At 36.3% G+C, this 18,038-nt stretch overlaps 1 protein-coding gene across 1 annotated transcript in view; it reads left to right on the top strand.

The window, feature by feature from the left end:
* MET (MET proto-oncogene, receptor tyrosine kinase) overlaps positions 1 to 18,038 on the top strand; it is a 220,287-nt gene that overhangs the window by 176,160 nt on the left and 26,089 nt on the right. The window contains exons 12-19 of the mRNA XM_036246654.1: positions 117 to 263; positions 1,982 to 2,138; positions 2,333 to 2,473; positions 6,539 to 6,769; positions 8,832 to 8,912; positions 10,776 to 10,957; positions 15,868 to 15,977; positions 17,179 to 17,344. Of these exons, the coding sequence (XP_036102547.1) occupies positions 117 to 263; positions 1,982 to 2,138; positions 2,333 to 2,473; positions 6,539 to 6,769; positions 8,832 to 8,912; positions 10,776 to 10,957; positions 15,868 to 15,977; positions 17,179 to 17,344 (1,215 nt within the window). The remainder of the gene's footprint in view (positions 1 to 116; positions 264 to 1,981; positions 2,139 to 2,332; positions 2,474 to 6,538; positions 6,770 to 8,831; positions 8,913 to 10,775; positions 10,958 to 15,867; positions 15,978 to 17,178; positions 17,345 to 18,038) is intronic.

Consider the following 18,038-nt stretch of genomic DNA (forward strand, 5'->3'; position numbering starts at 1 on the left):
ATCATGTGCCTTGGCAAACAACATGGCCTGTGTTTGCAATATATTTATATTCCTTCATAAATGTTAGCATTCCTGCAAAACTGTGAAGTGTTAACAACCTCTTTTTTTAATTCCAGGGAAGTGACATTGACCCTGAAGCAGTTAAAGGTGAAGTGTTAAAAGTTGGAAATAAGAGCTGTGAGAATATATACTCACATTCTGAAGCTGTTTTATGTACAGTCCCCAATGACCTGCTGAAATTGAACAGTGAGCTAAATATAGAGGTGGGGTTCCTGCATTCCTCTCATGATGTAAATAAAGATGTTAGTGTAATTATGTCACTTGCAGGCTTAAAACCAATCATTAAATTCATTTGTGTGTTGACTTTGGCTTATCAGCTCAGCCTTGATTTTTGGGTGTTATTTTAGAAATAGTGAGATTTCTGTTGCACTGTCTCCTTCCCAAGCTTGAGATGGTAGATCTCAAAAGTCCTTTCCAGCCACACTCCTTCTGTGTCATGCCACACTCTTGCCAAAATCTGCTCTAGGGATAAGGACGAATCCAAGATTGCCCCTGCCCCTATCCCTGCCTCTGACCACCCCAGGAGGCCAGAGCCAACCTACTACTTACTGCCTTCCACAGAGATCTCAAATGCATGGACTTCATAAGTAAAAAAATATGTATGTATGCACTGGACAAAATAAAATAGAAATTAAACTATTTTATAGTAACTTCTTCATGTATACAGCTAGATTAATAACCTGGAACCAGAGTGAGTGATTCTTTTTTTTTTTTTTTTTGCATTATTTTTTTCCTTGAAGAGCTTCATTAGATTAACTCATATACCATATGATTTATACATTTAAAGTATATAGTTCAGTGGTTCGGGGAATATTACCTTATTAATATTTTAAACTTGTGGCAAAATAAATATAACAAAATTTTCCACTTTAACCATTTTTAGTGGATAATTTAGTGGTGTTAATTACATTCACAATGTTGTGTGTGCAACCATTCACCACTATCTAATTCTAAAAATTCTTTTATCGCCTCAAACAGAACTCTGGAACTAATAAGCGGTACCATCACATTCCCCCCTCTTCCCCAGTCCCTGGTAACCTCTAATCTACTTTCTGTCTTTATAAATTTGTCTATTCTAGATATTTCATGTAAGTGAAATCATACAATATTTTTCCTTTTGTGTCTGGCTTATTTTATTAGCATGTCTTCAAGGTTTATCTATATTACAGCATATGTCAGAACTTCATTACTTTTTAAGGCAAAATATTCCATTGTATAGATATACCATATTTTGTTTATCAGGAACCAATGGTTCCTGAAACCTTCTAAAAAGTTATGAAATGGAAAACTACAAAAAAATTAGAAAATTTAAAAATTAATTATGAGATCAGAATTTGGAATTTAAGAGGACTATAAATCCTAAATGTTGTTCAATGTTAGAGCTGGAAGGGACCCCAAAGATTTCCTTTATGTATCAAAACTGATATTAAAATGTGTTAAGGCTTTATTATCCCATAATAATGATTACTTCTTATGGTAAGTGTCCTTTGCCCTCAACCCCACCCTGTAGGACAGAATTAATATCCTATTGTCTCTGTTTCTTACTATTTATATGTACAAATGTGGGACATATCACATTGTATTATAATCACCTATTTATGTATTTATCTTCTTTTCATATCTCAGCTCCTTGAGATCAAAGACTGTTTTTTATTTATTTTTTTGTTCCTAATACTTAGTTACAAGTACAAACAGCTAAATATCATGTGAGTACTTCAGAGATCATTAGCCCCCACTTATTAAAACACTGAAGCAGAATTGAGGAATGTCTTAACACTCTGAAGGCAATCATGCCACTTATAAAACAGTAATAACCGGGTGGTATTTGGGGCCCACAGAGACTGTGATTCAACCTGTGTAGTATATTTTATAGCTATGTAAAATAAACAGCTAAACTCTGGCTTTTCTTTATCATTTTTAGTGGAAGCAAGCAGTTTCTTCAACTGTCCTTGGAAAAGTGATCATTCAACCAGATCAGAATTTCACAGGATTGATTGTTGGTGTTGTCACAATATCAATAATACTCTTATTATTACTCTGGCTTTTCCTGTGGCTGAAAAGGAGAAAGCAAATTAAAGGTACATTTTTTAATTATTTATTTTAAGGAGTTACCTTAAGAATGCAGTCATTATAGTTTAAAATTGTAGAATCATGTGTGCTGTTGTATATGCAATCCATAAAATTCATGAATTCTTGTCATTCATTTAAGGTCTGCTGGGACACATGATCGCTAAGTGTTTAACAAGTTGTTTCTCTCTCTCTCTGTTTTAAGATCGAGGCAGTGAATTAGTTCGCTATGATGCAAGAGTACACACTCCTCATTTGGATAGGCTTGTAAGTGCCCGAAGTGTAAGCCCAACTACAGAAATGGTTTCAAATGAATCTGTAGACTACCGAGCTACTTTTCCAGAAGGTATATTTCAGTTTATTGTCCTAAGAAATACCTGTACGTATACCTCAATGGGTAGTTGCATTGTTTATTTTTGGTTTTGCCTTTATATTTTTATAAAAACATAAAAGAAGTATTTACCTCTTCTTTGGTCAAGGAAGTCTTTAATTTGACACAGAATTACAGGGCTTTTATTTTTATTTTTTAAAATATGTTTTTATTGATTTCCTTTTTTTAGAGAGAGAAAGGGAGAGAGAGATAGAAACATTTACCTGAGAGAGTAACATCAATCGCTGCCTCCTGCATGCCCCCTACTGGGGATTGAGCCCACAACCTGGGCAGGTGCCTTGACTGGGAATCAAACAGGGTCCTCTCAGTCTGTAGGATGATGCTCAATCCACTGAGCCACACTGGCCAGGTGAGGGCTCTTATTTTAAAGTGAATTCATTTATACATTATATTTGAAAAGGTAATTTTTATATTTCAATTACAGTTGACATTCAATATTATATTAGTTTTAAGTGTACAGCATAGTGATTAGACATTTATATAACGTATGAAGTGATCCTCCCAGTAAGTCTAATACCCACCTGATATCGTATAGTTACTACAGTATTATTGACTATATTCCCTATGTTGTACTTTGCATCCCCATGACTGTTTTTGTAACTTCCAACTTGTACTTCTTAATCACTTTACCTCAAAAGATTAATTTTAATATAATTTGAGCAAAGGTTAAATGTTTATCGTCTCAGTGCAATGTTAAGAAATTGTGAAGGGCTCTTTAACAACCAGAAAAAGTTAAGATACAAAATTTGTATTTATTTAAATATAAGTTGGCACTGCTACATTTTTTACCTCAAAATGTTGATCCTCATTTAAATTACACCTTTAATATGTTTTTGAAGGCTTCTCAATTAACAGCCTTTTACCACAGCATTCCAGGACTTCCATATATCTTGAATCTTTGCCAATAAAAAATCTTCATTTGGGGTTAGCATTATCTGCTTTGCAAAACACTAGGCCTAATAATGGTTAGGTTAACCAGCACATTTCACATTGTTTTATTTAAAATCTCTTGGTAAAAGCAAAATGTCTGTATTGTATCTGCTCCATTATCTTTAGAAGTTACAGGACGTGAGTCAAATACAAGGATTTCCCCAGTTGAATATTTACAGTTGGACAAACAAAATGAGTCACAGATGGTTTAGGATACAGGGAAACTTTATAAGTTACTCCTCCAAACAAGTACAAGAACAGTTAACATTTTAACTTTTTTTTAAACACTTACTGTCTCTTATATTTTGAAGTTTATATTAGTTCTATGAAGATACATATAAATATTGTCTTTACCCACCTGATTCTATTTGCCTTTTAAAAATCCATGCCCTGCCCTGGCTGGTGTGGCTCAGTTGGTTGGGCATCATCCTGTGCACATGGTGGTTGCTGGTTTGATTCCCAGTCAGGGCACATGCCTGGGGATCCCCAGTAGGAGATGAGTAGGTAGCCAATCAATGTTACACTCTCACATCAATGATTCTCTCTCTCTCCTTCTTCCTTCCTCTCTCTATAAAAATATTTTTTTAAAAACCCATGCCCTTAACAACATGGACAAATCAAATCCAGTTTATAGTTTTGAAATTTAGAGCTTTTATTGTCTTATATTCACCTCTACTAGCTCTAATCTAAGATCATTAAAATGCACCAGTAAAAAATAAAACAAAATTTACCAGTAATTTTTTTAAAATTTTTTTAAAAGCTTACTTAATTTTCTTTCAACTTCATTACTCACCAAACCTCTATCTTCATTGCTAAGAAGCTTGCGTTCCATCTTCTTTTCTACATTGAACCTGCTCCTTGGAGACATGGAAAAGTAAAATAGGCAAAAGAAGGTCATCCAGAAAGAAAATGCACAGCCAGCACCCAAAGAAGAGACAATTATAAAACTTTTCTTTATATATCTGCTGGGAACAGCCTCTTCATCAGTTTTTCATGCAGACCTAAACTCCCTGTGGCCTTACACCAGAATCGCACATTAATAGTTTAAATGGTTTGTACCTGTTTGAACTTAATCTGAGGGTCATTCAGATTAATTTCCATGCCAAGGGACTTGTTTCTGTGTTTTGCCGAGGATTTTCTTCAATCTCTGCACCCCTGAGAATATATAACTCTGATATATAGGTGCAAAGGTTTGGGAAGTAAAGATGAAGCAACTGAGAGCTTGGGGAAGGTCCTTTGCATTCTTCTCCCTTGGAGAGGGTTTGGGGAACTTGACTCTGGGATCAAAGGAACAGGCAGCCAACTAGGCCCTCTTCTTCTCGCACCCATCCAACATTTCAAGTACTCTCCTGATGTTCTAAATGTGTCCTTTAGGTAATCACTATCTGTTTCATTTCCAGACAGTGATTACTGTAACTATAGCTGGCCCTGAAGCTTTCCTTGAACCACTGTTAAGATTTACTGCTCTGGTCAAATTGCTTTGTTATTAACCAAACTGATCAGTGTGGCAATTACTAAAAAATGCTTAATTGAGATTAGTAATAATCAGAGTACCATCAACTTTCTCTTATTCCCCACTCTCAAGTTCTGATTTTCCTGTTCATTTGCAAATAAATAATATTATCTTTTGGTACCAGTGGAGAGCCCCCTCACAATACCTCCCCCTTTCCATATGTTATATATTAATATAATTCCGTGCTCTGCTTAGTTTATTTTCAGGTATGTCGCTGTGGATGGGTGCCTTCTCCCTGACATGTATGGATTCCCAGTGGAAAAGGGAAGGCAACTGTGGCTTCTCTGACCTATTTGGCATTAAGAAATTTATTTTAAACCCCATAGTTCCTTACCCCTGAAAGGAAAAAGCTTCACCTTGCAATAGAGTACCTTGCCTGAGGCTCTTAAAGGGCTTTGGTTATAAAGATCAAATTATAAGGAATGCTGATTCCTTTCCAAGTGCCCTCAACTAAGCAATGGGGATGGCACAGTAACCCATTTCTAATCAATCTTCTCTAAACAGCAATGACACTAAATCTGCTGCCCTCATCACACAATGGAGAATTTACCACTAATGTAAAAAGTTTCAATTACGAAAATGTAGCCATTATATATTTCTAAACATATATATGTAATATATTTCACTATAGATATTTTTCCTTGGACAAGAATCCATGTAGGTTTTGAGCAATACCAATTAACTCCATAAAAAACACCAGTCCCTCAAAAGGCAGACTACTTGTGCAGCTTTCCATTTTTAAGAATATAGTATATTAAAGGTAAACTTCAAGCAGGGCTTTTTGTTATATATAAAAAGAGAAATGTCTATGGAAATGAAGAAAATAAACAAGTTGTCAAAGTTAATGCTTAGTCTACTTAAAAGAAAATTTATTTAAAAAATTTTAAACTCACAAATACAAAAATAAGCCAGTATCTTTTCCTAGCTTACCTTTTTTTTTAATCCTCACCCGAGGATATTTTTCCATTGATTTATAGATAGAGTGGAAGGGAGGGAGGGGGAGATTGAGAGAGAGAGAAACATTGATGTGAGAGAGAGACATTGATTGGTTGCCTCCTGCACAACCCCAACCAAGGCCAGGAATTGAACCTACAATCCAGGTGTGTGCCCTTGACCAGGAATCAAACCCACAACCCTTTGGTCTACAGGCAGACAGTCTAACCACTGAGCTAAACCAGCCAGGGCCCAGCTTACCATTTTCATTAAACCAATTCCTTTGTAAAGACTCTTCCTAGCCTCACCCAGACAGTATGGCTCAGTGGATTGAGCGTCATCCCATGGACTGAGAGGTCCTGGGTTGCTGGCTCGATCCCCAGTAGGGGGCGTGCAGGAGGCAGCCAATCGATGTTCCTCCCTCACATCAATGTTTCTATCTCTCTTTCTCTTCTTCTCTCTCTAAAAAATCGATAAAAACATTTTTTTTAAAAGACTCTAGCCTCATTCAGTAATCAAGCATTATTTTTTTAATTTTAAAATTCGGGCTTTATTATTTGTTCAATTTGCTACCCCTGTTGCAGTCCCCACTATTTAAGTGAGGTTTTCCTGTGGTTTTCTAATAATTTTACTTTATCTTGCAGACCAGTTTCCTAACTTATCTCAGAACGGATCATGCAGACAAGTGCAGTATCCTCTGATGGACCTATCCCCCATCCTAACTGGTGGGGACTCTGATATATCCAGTCCATTACTGCAAAATACTGTCCACATTGACCTCAGTGCTCTAAATCCAGAACTAGTTCAGGCAGTCCAGCACGTAGTGATTGGGCCTAGTAGCTTGATTGTGCATTTCAATGAAGTCATAGGAAGAGGTAAGTATTTCCACTCAGCTTTTTGTTAAACACGATTTTCCAGTAAGGATTTTATCTTCTGCCTTTGCAGATTAGGACTTTAGACAATGGTGAAAGCAACTGACAGAGCAGTGATAACAAGTGCACGTGATTTCTGTTCTGCAGAAAAAAACAGGCCTGCAAATAATATCCAGGGGGACTTACCCTTGTCCCTGGAGGCAATTTAATCTCGCAAATACACTAGAAATAAATCATATTCTTTCCTCACCATTTTCATAATTACAACTATAATTTCCTGAAAGATGCCATTGACCTCCTTCTAAAACATCATTCTTTTATGTTCCAATAGTTTTGCTCATAATCTCCTTCCAGTCTTTCTTTCCTCTGAGAACAGTGACTGACTCTGTCAAGTCCTGGTTTATAGCAGTTTGTACACTGCTGGACAGCATCAGAAGACAGGGAGTTTATAGCATTCTCCTGATCTGAAAAACATATATCATATCTACAATGCACTCCAATTTCTTTATACAAAAAGGAATGAATATCTGTAATAAGCCAGACAGAGCAACAATATTAACTAGCACACAATATTGAAGGAAATATTTATCAGGAAAAGAAACCAAGCAGAAGCCAGGAAGTGAACTCCACTCTTCCCATTTTTCTAAAAAGCTTTTACCTTTAATATTGAATGGTCTCTGATCCCTTTTATTCAGTATGTGCTTTAAGAGGTAGCACAGGCATCTACCAGCAAGGTGCAGAAGAAGCTGACAGGACCATTTTCCTTATATGAACAGGAGGCCTTCACATTTTCCTGTGAGAGCACTCACACATTCCTCTGTCACATACTCCAGACTTTTTGTCCTGCTCCTCCTTCCTAGTAGCAGCTTCACTGTTAATAAACATGTTTCATGTCAAAGTAATTTATAATTCTTTTACCAGCACATAAATTCCAATAATTGCACCAGTTTGAGTATGTGGCCTCCTTAATTATGTTCTAATTCTATGTATTATAAAATTAGATTTTTTTATTTTTATCATGAAAGGTGCTAAATGGCAATTATTTATTTTATGTAGTAATAATCACTAATGATTCTGTAAATATTACCTATTATTTATGTTTTACCCTAGTAGAATGTGAGCCCTTAAGATCATAGATTTTATTTTATTTATCTTGCATTATAAGAGGGTAGATTAATGCCTGACACTCACATACTAGTCATTCAGGGAGTCTTGGCTGACTAGATGAATTAATTAATGAATGACTTATACAGCTATCAGATGTTTGGCACCTCTGGGGAAAATTACTGCCACTGGATGAAAGGTTACATTGGGAAGGTCGATGTGGCTAAAGCCAGAGAGCTGGATGAAATGACTCAGAGTGAATTTGCTTCATTTGGGTAATTTCCTTTCCATTTTGGCCAACCTGGATACATATTAACTGGTGACTAATGGGGAAAATTCTTATTCTATAATGCTAATCTTACCTTTATGGTAACATATTTATTTCATTTCAGTTTATTGGAATATAGGGAGCTCATTTTATTTCTTTATGTAGGCAAAACTTTATTTTCATATTTAAAAGATATTATTTGATCCTTAAAAATAATAAAAATTTTTATGAAGCAGATGTTACTTCTGTTTTTACTGGTTACATTATGGTTGAATATTTTATTATATTAGCCTTTAATAATAGTTATATTATCTAAATTTTCACCATGTCTTAAATAATCATTGCTTATATCTTTGAGTAAAATGTATTACATTTATATATACATAGTAGGGAAAAAGTAGGTGTATAGTTATGAGTATGCAAAACAGAGTGTATTCTTATATTATTAATTATTGTATTATTTTCCACACAACCAACTGTAAACCTACTTTTGTCCCACCCTGCATTCACACACACACACACACACACACACACTGATACTGTTATTCAAAAGTAGACCAAAAAAAGATAGACAAAGCAATGTACTTTTTTGTCATGTATAAAAAAGGAAATGAAGATCACGAAGTGCCTAGTAAATAATTATTACATAATTAAAAGTAATGCAGCATTAACCAAGTGCCCTCTTTCATGTAGGTCATTTTGGGTGTGTATATCATGGGACTTTGTTGGACAATGATGACAAGAAAATTCATTGTGCTGTGAAATCCTTGAATAGTAAGTTACATTTTATTTAACAGTGGAGCACACTTTTATGGTTTGCAAACTAATTGTTCATAATGAAATGTTGCTTTACACATTCCCTTGTGGAAAAATCAGCTACTTTTGAAATTATGGATCTATTCCTGAAGTTTTTGGTCTAAATTCTTATTAAGATATTTCCTCAGAAATTATCCCTCAGGATCTTCATAAGTTAGAGTGTAGGTGAAATGAGGTTCTTGGATGAGCTGAGTATCATTTAAGTATGTTTGACTTACAATATTTGTTTTGTAAGTGACATTCATGGAAACTATTGGAAGCATGTTGGCACATACAATAGCAATGACTCATATTACCCAGAGGCATTACTATAATTATTTTTTTAACCACAACTTTCATTAAAAAGATAAAATATGAAATAAGATAAACAGGAGAAAAATATGTTGGCAGAAAATTGAAAAATTGTGAATGTGGTAATACCTCATTTATCTGCATTTTGGGGAAATGAGGTATTCCACAAATAAACTTCCTATGCAAGTGAATTTACCCCTCCCCCACTTTTAGTACTTGAACATTTTTTTAAATTTTAGCAGTTACTGAGAAACTCTTTTTTAAATGGAATGTGTACTCTGTTTAAAAAACAGGTATTACTTTCAAACATAAACTAAGACTTTACTGATGACCATAATTATGGCATAAATTACTATCTTGTACAACCCAATATACCCCTCATACTAGGGTTTCCCTGGCTCCACCTTTGCTGACAGGTCTCACGTGTCAATTCCTGTGCTTGTTTTTTCTAAATTTCCAAATTTGTGCTCATAATTTGCAGCATCCTGAAAAATGTTAACCAGTTATATTACAAATTTGTATTGGAATCATAACCTTTAAATGCACCAGTTAAAGATTTTTCTGCGAGATAGGTTACTGTCAGAACTATTTCAGCCTTTTTTACACATAAATCTCCATGCTAAGTACTGTTCTGTATGGTTGATTTTGTTGGAAGTCTAATCACAAGGTAGTTAAAAGGACAGTTTATATAAAACCTAACTTCACACTGTGATGGATTAGGTATGATTGTCAAGTAAATTTGCCTCACAAGAGAGCACTACTGCCCAGTATACAAAGAGTAGTCCTAAGACCAAGAAATCTTTCTCTGTCTCTGGTGTGCATTGATTTCTTGGACTTCCAGGTTTCAAAATGCATTGCATTTGTAAAAGAATATAATCACTGATGCTGATATTAGTCAGATAAATAAATTAAAGGTTGTTAACTCTTCATTAATGCTGACTAATGTCAAGCCCTCAGGATCTCTGTCTGTAAATGAATAGAAACTATTAGAAACCAAAAAAGTCTACTTAGATATAGGATAACAATTGGTCTTTAAATCCTCCCATTCTAGGGATTGGAAAACTATGGCCTGACACCTGTTTTCCAAAATAAAGTTTATTGAGATTTAGCCGCTTATTGTCTGTGGCCACTTTAACACTACAATGGCAGAGTTGAGTATTTGAAACCCTATGACTCGCAAAGCCAGAAAAGATTTGCTGTCTGGCTCAACAAAAGAGTTGCCAACCCCTGCCCTAAACAGTCACTATGGAAATGAACTGGCCTACTTTCCTCTCCTTTTTCTGTATGAGACAAACTGGCTGCTAGCTTGACTGTATCTTACCAAAATGAGTGTAGGTAATGTCTTGAAGGCACAGTGCAGGGTGAAATCATTCTCTCAGGTGTATTTTTAAAAAAAAACATTCTGAGGATGAGGCATCAGGGCAGGATGGAATCCTATGGTTTTATATGCCATTGCTCTCCCTCTCTGAACATGACAAAGTATTCATTGTTCTGTAATGAAATCAATATCTCTACCACTGGATTTCTCAGGAATCACTGACATAGGAGAAGTTTCCCAATTTCTGACTGAGGGAATCATCATGAAAGATTTTAGTCATCCCAATGTTCTCTCACTCTTGGGAATCTGCCTTCAAAGTGAGGGGTCTCCACTGGTGGTGCTACCATACATGAAACACGGAGATCTTCGAAATTTCATTAGAAATGAGACTCATGTAAGTATATTACCAAACTTACGAACTGATAAACTAGCTGTAAATCAGCCAGCCTTCCAAAATGCCTATTTTGAACCTTTTTAAAAGCTGTTTAGCCAAAGAAGCACATGTAAAATGTTATCACCATTCAGATGTACAAAAGCTGATTCAATTCACTTTACCTGAAAATTCTCTATCCTGGCAGGAAGATAGTGATACCTAGAAGGGTTTCCTCAGAGGCAGTGATTCTTAACTTCCCTGCAAACACCTTTGCTCTACCAACCTCCTGACAGGTACATTTAGTCATTTTTGAGGGCTTACTATGAGCCTGAAACATCACAGCACAGGAAACATAGAGACATAATAAGCCACAGCCCACATGGAGTATTATTAGCTCTGGAAGGAAAGACATTGAAGAATTGATTACAAATTAGTCCCTTGCTATTCTTCAAACTTGCCAATCACTCTCCTACCTCAGGACCTTTGCACTTGCTATTTCCTCTGCCTGAACTATTCTTCCCCAAAATAGTCACATATCTCATCTTAAACCTTTTATACAGATATCATCTTCAAACTGAGGCTTTCCTGGCCTGTTTAAAATGCAACTAACCCACCCCACCCTCCTGCCTTCCATCTGTCTTCTTTCCCCTGCTTTATTTTTCTTCATCACACTAATCATCTATAAGATGACTAGGCCTCAGTGGTCCAGTACTGTGACCATGGGCCACATGCGAAATATGGCTAGTCTGAATTGAGATGTGCTGTAGGTGTAGAATGCATCCCAGGGTTTGAATATTTAGTTTTAAAAAGGTAAAACATTAATAATTATTTATGTTAATTACATGTTAAATGATAATATTTTGGATGTGTTGGATTAAAAATATTGTGAAAATTAATTTCACCTGCTCTTACATTTTTAATGTGACTATTAGAAATTTTTAAATTACATTTGTGGCTTGAATTATATTTTTATTGTACAATGCCATGCTAAACAATAAACTAATAAATAGTAGCTATATGTGTAAATATATATGTATGTGTATACCCACATACCTCCCATTAAAATTCAAACTCATAAAGGTAGGGATTTTTGTGTATGTGTTCTCTGCTATAGCTCTAAAACTTAAAATGGTGTTTGGCCTATGGACTCTCAGTGAGTATTTGTTGAGCGAATGAGCTCAGAGTTACAAAAAAGGTTCTGGCCCTGGCCAGTTTGGCTGAGCAGTTAGAGCATCAGCCTGTAGACCAAAAAGTCGCAGGTTGGATTCCAATCAAGAGCACATACCTTGGTTGCAGTTGGTCCCCGGCCCTGGGTGGGGTCGTGTGGGAGGCACCCAGTCAATGTGTCTTTCTCATATCAATGTTTCTCTCTCTCTCCCCCCCTTCCCTCCCTCTTTCCCTCCCTTCTTCCCTCCCTCTCTATCTGAAGATAAATGGAAAAATATCCTCAGGTGAGGATTAAAAAAAAAAAAAAAATGAAGACTAAAAAATACATGATCATACCAATAGATGCAGAGAAAGCATTTGAAAAAATTCAGTAACCACTTATGATAAAAAAAAAAAAAAAAACCTCTCAGCAAAGTGGGAATAGAGGGAACATATCTCAACATAATAAAGACCATATATGACAAATGCACATCTAGCATCATACTCAATGGGGGAAATCTAAAAGTATTTCCCCTAGAATTAGGAACAAGACAGGGATGTCTACAGTCATCCCTCACCACTTCACGCTTCAACTTTCACAGCTTCACTCTATCATGGTTTTTTCAAAAAAGTCAAAGCGAAAAGTGGCGAGGGATAACTGTATAAATAAAAAATCCTACTTTGCAGAAATTCATTTATCAGTCTGGAACTGATTAACCGCAATAAACAAGGGCCAACTGTACTTTTACCAGACTTATTCAACATAATACTGGAAGTCTTAGCCACAGCAATCAGATAAGAAGAAATAAAAGGCATCCAAATTGGAAAGGAAGAAGTAAAACTGTTATTTGCAGATGATGTGATACTGTCATGAGAATCACTGAGTTCTCATCTGAGGAGTATTCTGCCCCCCAGATGCTATTTGGCAATGTCTGGAGACTTTTTTGATTGTCACAAATCATGAGTAGAGAGGTAATGTTTTGGCATCAGATATTTCTCTTGCTAGTAGAAGTCCTCTTCCCAAACAAAAAATTATATGGCTCAAAACATTAATAAGTACCAAGAATCATGGTTCCATGATAATATAATTCATACTTTAAAAAAAGACTGGGAATCTTCTGAGAGCTTTGATACCAAAGTCCTCCAGCTCAGGCTTTAGACATGAGGAATAGTTTTTTTTTAATTTTTTTATTCTTACCTGAGGACATTTTTGCATTTATCTTCAGATAGAACAAGAGGGAGAGAGAGAAACATTGATGTGAGAAAGACACATCGAGTGGTTGCCACCCACACGACCTCAACCGTGGCCAGAGACAAACTGCAGCCAAGGTACGTGCCCTTAGCAGGAACTGAACCTGGACCTCTCTGGTCCACAGGCCAACACTCTAACCTCTGAGCCAAACTGGCCAGGGCAACAGTAGTTTCTTATGGACTGACAAGCACATAAATGTAATCCAAGATTGAAGTTGGTGCTGTGAATTGGATTTATTGACCATTCAAAGTACACATTCAAGAATTCTACCATCTGGACTTATGACCAATGTTAATATTTAAAATAATTTAGAAATAATGTCTGGATGATGACTGTGAGACCGAGTCTTGAGAGAAATTGCTCTAGTATTTTGCACAGGAAATTGCTGCCCATGTAAGGAGGAATATTTGGAAATAAGCAAAGAATGTTGTGACATTTTGTCTGTCATGAGTAACTTCAAATCCTATAATTATTACCATCATTTGTGTTCACGTCTGTCACTTTACCTTCATCTGTTACATATTTGGGAGATGAAGGGGAACAAGAGTGACATCACCACAATATTCAAAGTATCTTGTAACATTTATCTTACACATTCTTTTGTCAAGGGTTATTAATTGACTACAATTTTGATTCTAAATTTAAAACAAATTTTACATGAATATATCATTTGAAGAGATTATTTTGTAAAAGATTCCATTTGTAAAATTTGCAAATAAATATGACCTGTGCTATTAAAAAAAAAAAAAAAGGTTCTGAAGCTCCTACAAATGAGAGTTTTCTTAGTGACATTTATGATAGAAGTAAAGAGTAAGCAAGTAATGGCCAGATCAGAACCAGAGAGGTAAAGGATGGAGTCCCCAGAACTGAAAACACAAATGACATCTAGTTCTTTAGCCACTGTGCCCAAGGTCCTTTGGGAGTTAATGGAGTAGCTTTACTCTTGATCAAAAACAAAACTTCATAAACATAGGGTTTGTTTCTCAGAGGAAATAAGCTCTAGGATGGATGATAAAGTAATATTTTGTGTTCAGCAAAAAGAATAAAATATTCCCTAGCAATGAATGTTTGCAGGTAGGGCGACTTTATCTTATAAAGGACAAAGCTGCCCACAAAGCACAAAAGCTCCAACTTTTCCACTTTAACTCTTGTCATTATCCTGATAGTTCATCTGGTTAGATATGCTACCTTCTCTAGGGTATTATGCCCCCAGGGTTAAAGCATGATAGAGATTTATTATTGTACAGTACTATGACCTTTAATAACTTAAGGAGTCCATACTAATGACAACCACTAACTTAGGTGTGTCTTAAAGAGAAATGCAAGAAACTGGCCTCTCTACATGCTATGTATATTAAGTAGGGCTGTAGCCCTCTTTGAAAGGTCCCCACTGTCTGTCTTTTGGGTTCACAAACTCCACAGCAACTGCTAAAGAAGAGACGCCCTATTCCTGATGGCTGCACCAGTAGGGCTGCCTGCCACAGTAACATCTATGTGATTTCAGATACAGTTCTTAAAGACATTAAAGTTCCATTAAATACATTCCCACTGTCCATCCAGTTTCTAGGTGGAATTCCTAGAGAATAAGATTTTATGTTCTCTGTGTGGGTCCAGACCACTGGAGTTGTGAGCTGGTGCTTCAGTACATGTTATAGGGGTTTTGATGTGATTGATTTTGCTCTAGTATGGGCTTTGGAGCCTAAAAGATTTTAGTTAAAATCCTAATTTCACCACTTACCATCTGAGTGGTTTGAGGTGATTTATTTCTCTCTGAATTTTCTGTGTTTCTGATGCTCTAACTCCTGGGGCCTTGCTGACCCTGCAGGGACTGCCCCTCCCAAGACTAGCAAATTCCCAGGGATGATGAACAGCTCACCTGCAAAGAGCATGCAGACTAGCCTATCCAGAGTCCAAACCCCAACCATCTCCTTCCAAGGGCTCTCACACTCTAGATCACTATCTCTTTGCCCTAATCAATTAAGGGTCAGGTACCAAACAACTAGGGACAGCGTCTATACCCAGAAGCCCACCTGCTGAAATTATTCAAACTAGCCAATTCTAAACCTGCTTACCCTGCCTTGCCCATTTCTTCCTACAGAAACCTTAATAAAGCCTCACCTGTCTCCTGACCAAACCTGCTTCCCTGTGTGGGCTTTCATGACAGGGCATGCCCCCTCCTCTTGGGGATTATAACAAACTCTTTTCAGTGGCAATTGTCTCCCATCCAATGCCTTCACCATACCTGAATAATAATAATACCTACATTTTAAAAAACCTTTAGTTCCCCATCTGAAAAATGGAGCCCCTATAAACAATCTGCGTTACAGAAGTATATGAAGATTAGTCAAAATGTGTAAGCCATCCTGCTTGGTGCTTTGCAAACAGTAGATACTTAATAAATGATTTCTGTTATCAATAGGGCATAAGTTATCATTTGAAACAAGATCATTCTTATAAACATTTCAGATTTCTGAGATCATAGCTAGAACAGTAGATGCTTCATTTATGAGTTTCCAATTGTCTTTTATTGCAGAACCCAACTGTAAAAGATCTTATTGGCTTTGGTCTTCAAGTAGCCAAAGGCATGAAATACCTTGCAAGCAAAAAGTTTGTCCACAGAGACTTAGCTGCAAGAAACTGTATGTAAGTATAAGCATCTGTGCCCACAGCCAAAATTAAGTGACAAGGAGGAAACTGTTTCCACTGTTTAAGGCTAGTAAAGAAATTGTATCTTCTTATGCAAAACTTTATTTCCATTACAGTTTTAAATCCACATGTAAGCACTGGATATCTAGGCAGGGCTTTCGGTCTCTATCAAATGGAGAATTTAAAAGGGATTCTCCAGAGGAGATCTTAACAGTTGTGTGCTTTTGCCTTTTTTTTTTTTTTTCTTTCCTAAAAAGTAGATTTCAGTGTTGTGGTTTCACACTGCATTGGTGTTGGGAGGTAGAATTTGATCTTCAACTTTTTCCAGTGAAAAGAAAAGGGCTGATAACACAAATATCAACATATTGTTACTTTCCAAGAGTGGATTTGAAGTCTGCCTGCAGAAGCCCTATCAAAATTGGTATTTGGGAATGAATATATGAAGAACTTTGTGTCTGGCTGCCTGGGCTGTATAATACAGAAGTCAACAGTTTGTAATTGATTCAGTGTTTTCCCTTGTATTAGCACTAATTCCTAACTTACAGTATATGTGAATGAGAGAGCTGTGCTATTAATTTCCTACCTTGGTTTTGGTCAGTGTAACAACATAAAAACCCACTTAAACAAAGGGATACATAGCCTCATATGGCGGAAAGTGATTTTGTTGAAACTGTTTTTCTTAGATGCTTTACTATGTGTCTTGTTTCTCTGTTACCTCAGTGGTGGGATATATAAGTTATATGTAATATCCTAGCCAATTTGAGAATTAAAATGTAATATAACAGTGCCCTTTTATGTCTCCCCTGTAAAACTAAGTATTGGTAGTAAGTTGACAAGTGATTATTGGTGATGACTTCGGTTACTCAGTTGGTATATTTGATTTAGCAACCAAGGAAAACTGGAAGGGGGCCCAATTTTACTACTTCTTTAAATCCACTAAAGCAAAACAAATTTTCTTGTGTGACATCAGTCATAATCTCTTTCTTTGGCCTGTTGAATTTGTAACATAAATATCAAGCATTTCTATTCAAGAATTCCATTGTAATATAGTGTTAGAATTGAGGCTAGAAGAAGCCTCCCTACAGAAGTTATGGATTTATGGATTTCAAATACAGAAGTCACTTGCTCTGTAGATATTCAGCATCTCTGTAAATTATTCTATTTCAGCCACCAGTAATAATATTTGTCCTTTCTATAGGTTGGATGAAAAATTCACTGTCAAGGTAGCTGATTTTGGTCTTGCCAGAGACATGTATGATAAAGAATATTACAGCGTACACAACAAAACAGGTGCAAAACTGCCAGTGAAGTGGATGGCTTTAGAAAGTCTACAGACTCAGAAGTTTACCACCAAGTCAGATGTGGTAATGTATTATTGATTACCCCCAACGTTCTCCTCTTTTACTTTCATATCCAAATTTTTTTTAGTAGTTTTATAGATACTTAATTTTTTTTAGTAGTTTTATGGATACTTAATTTTTTTAAAAAAAATGAGCCTTTAACATCACGAATTTCAGGGTTTTTTAATAAGTAAAAGTGGCTTGATTGTCTAACAGGTACTCATAGTGTTATCGGTGGAAGTGGATTATTCACCGGTGGAAACAGAGGATCCCCTTCCCTACTGAGGAATTAGGATCAGGTTGTTACACTATCTCAAGAAAAAGAATTTTCTAAGATTCACACAGGAGGATGAGTGATGTTTATTTGCATGGAATTATATCCTTGGTTTCCAAAGTCCCATTTTTCTTAATCCAGTTCTAGAAAAGGTGCAGCTGGGGTTTCAGCAGAGCTAGAAGCAAAGCCAGTGTCCATACTTTCTGTTCCATGGTGGAGCTGAGTCCGGTTTAGCATCAAGCTAGTTGTAGCCCATTAGTCCATTGTGTGTGGGGTCCATGTGGGCAAACATGGAGCATGAGAGCCCTACAAGCCAGGAGTCAAGTGAAACACACCAAGAGGCAAGAGAGAACTCCTTTGTTTAGAAGTTTAAGTATCTCAAATCTTCCCATGCTTACAGGCCAATGACCTGTTCCCAGGTGTGACTGACAGGCAAGTACATTC

Source organism: Molossus molossus, unplaced genomic scaffold (assembly GCF_014108415.1).
Source record: "Molossus molossus isolate mMolMol1 unplaced genomic scaffold, mMolMol1.p scaffold_m16_p_7, whole genome shotgun sequence".
Classification (NCBI taxonomy): domain Eukaryota; kingdom Metazoa; phylum Chordata; class Mammalia; order Chiroptera; family Molossidae; genus Molossus; species Molossus molossus.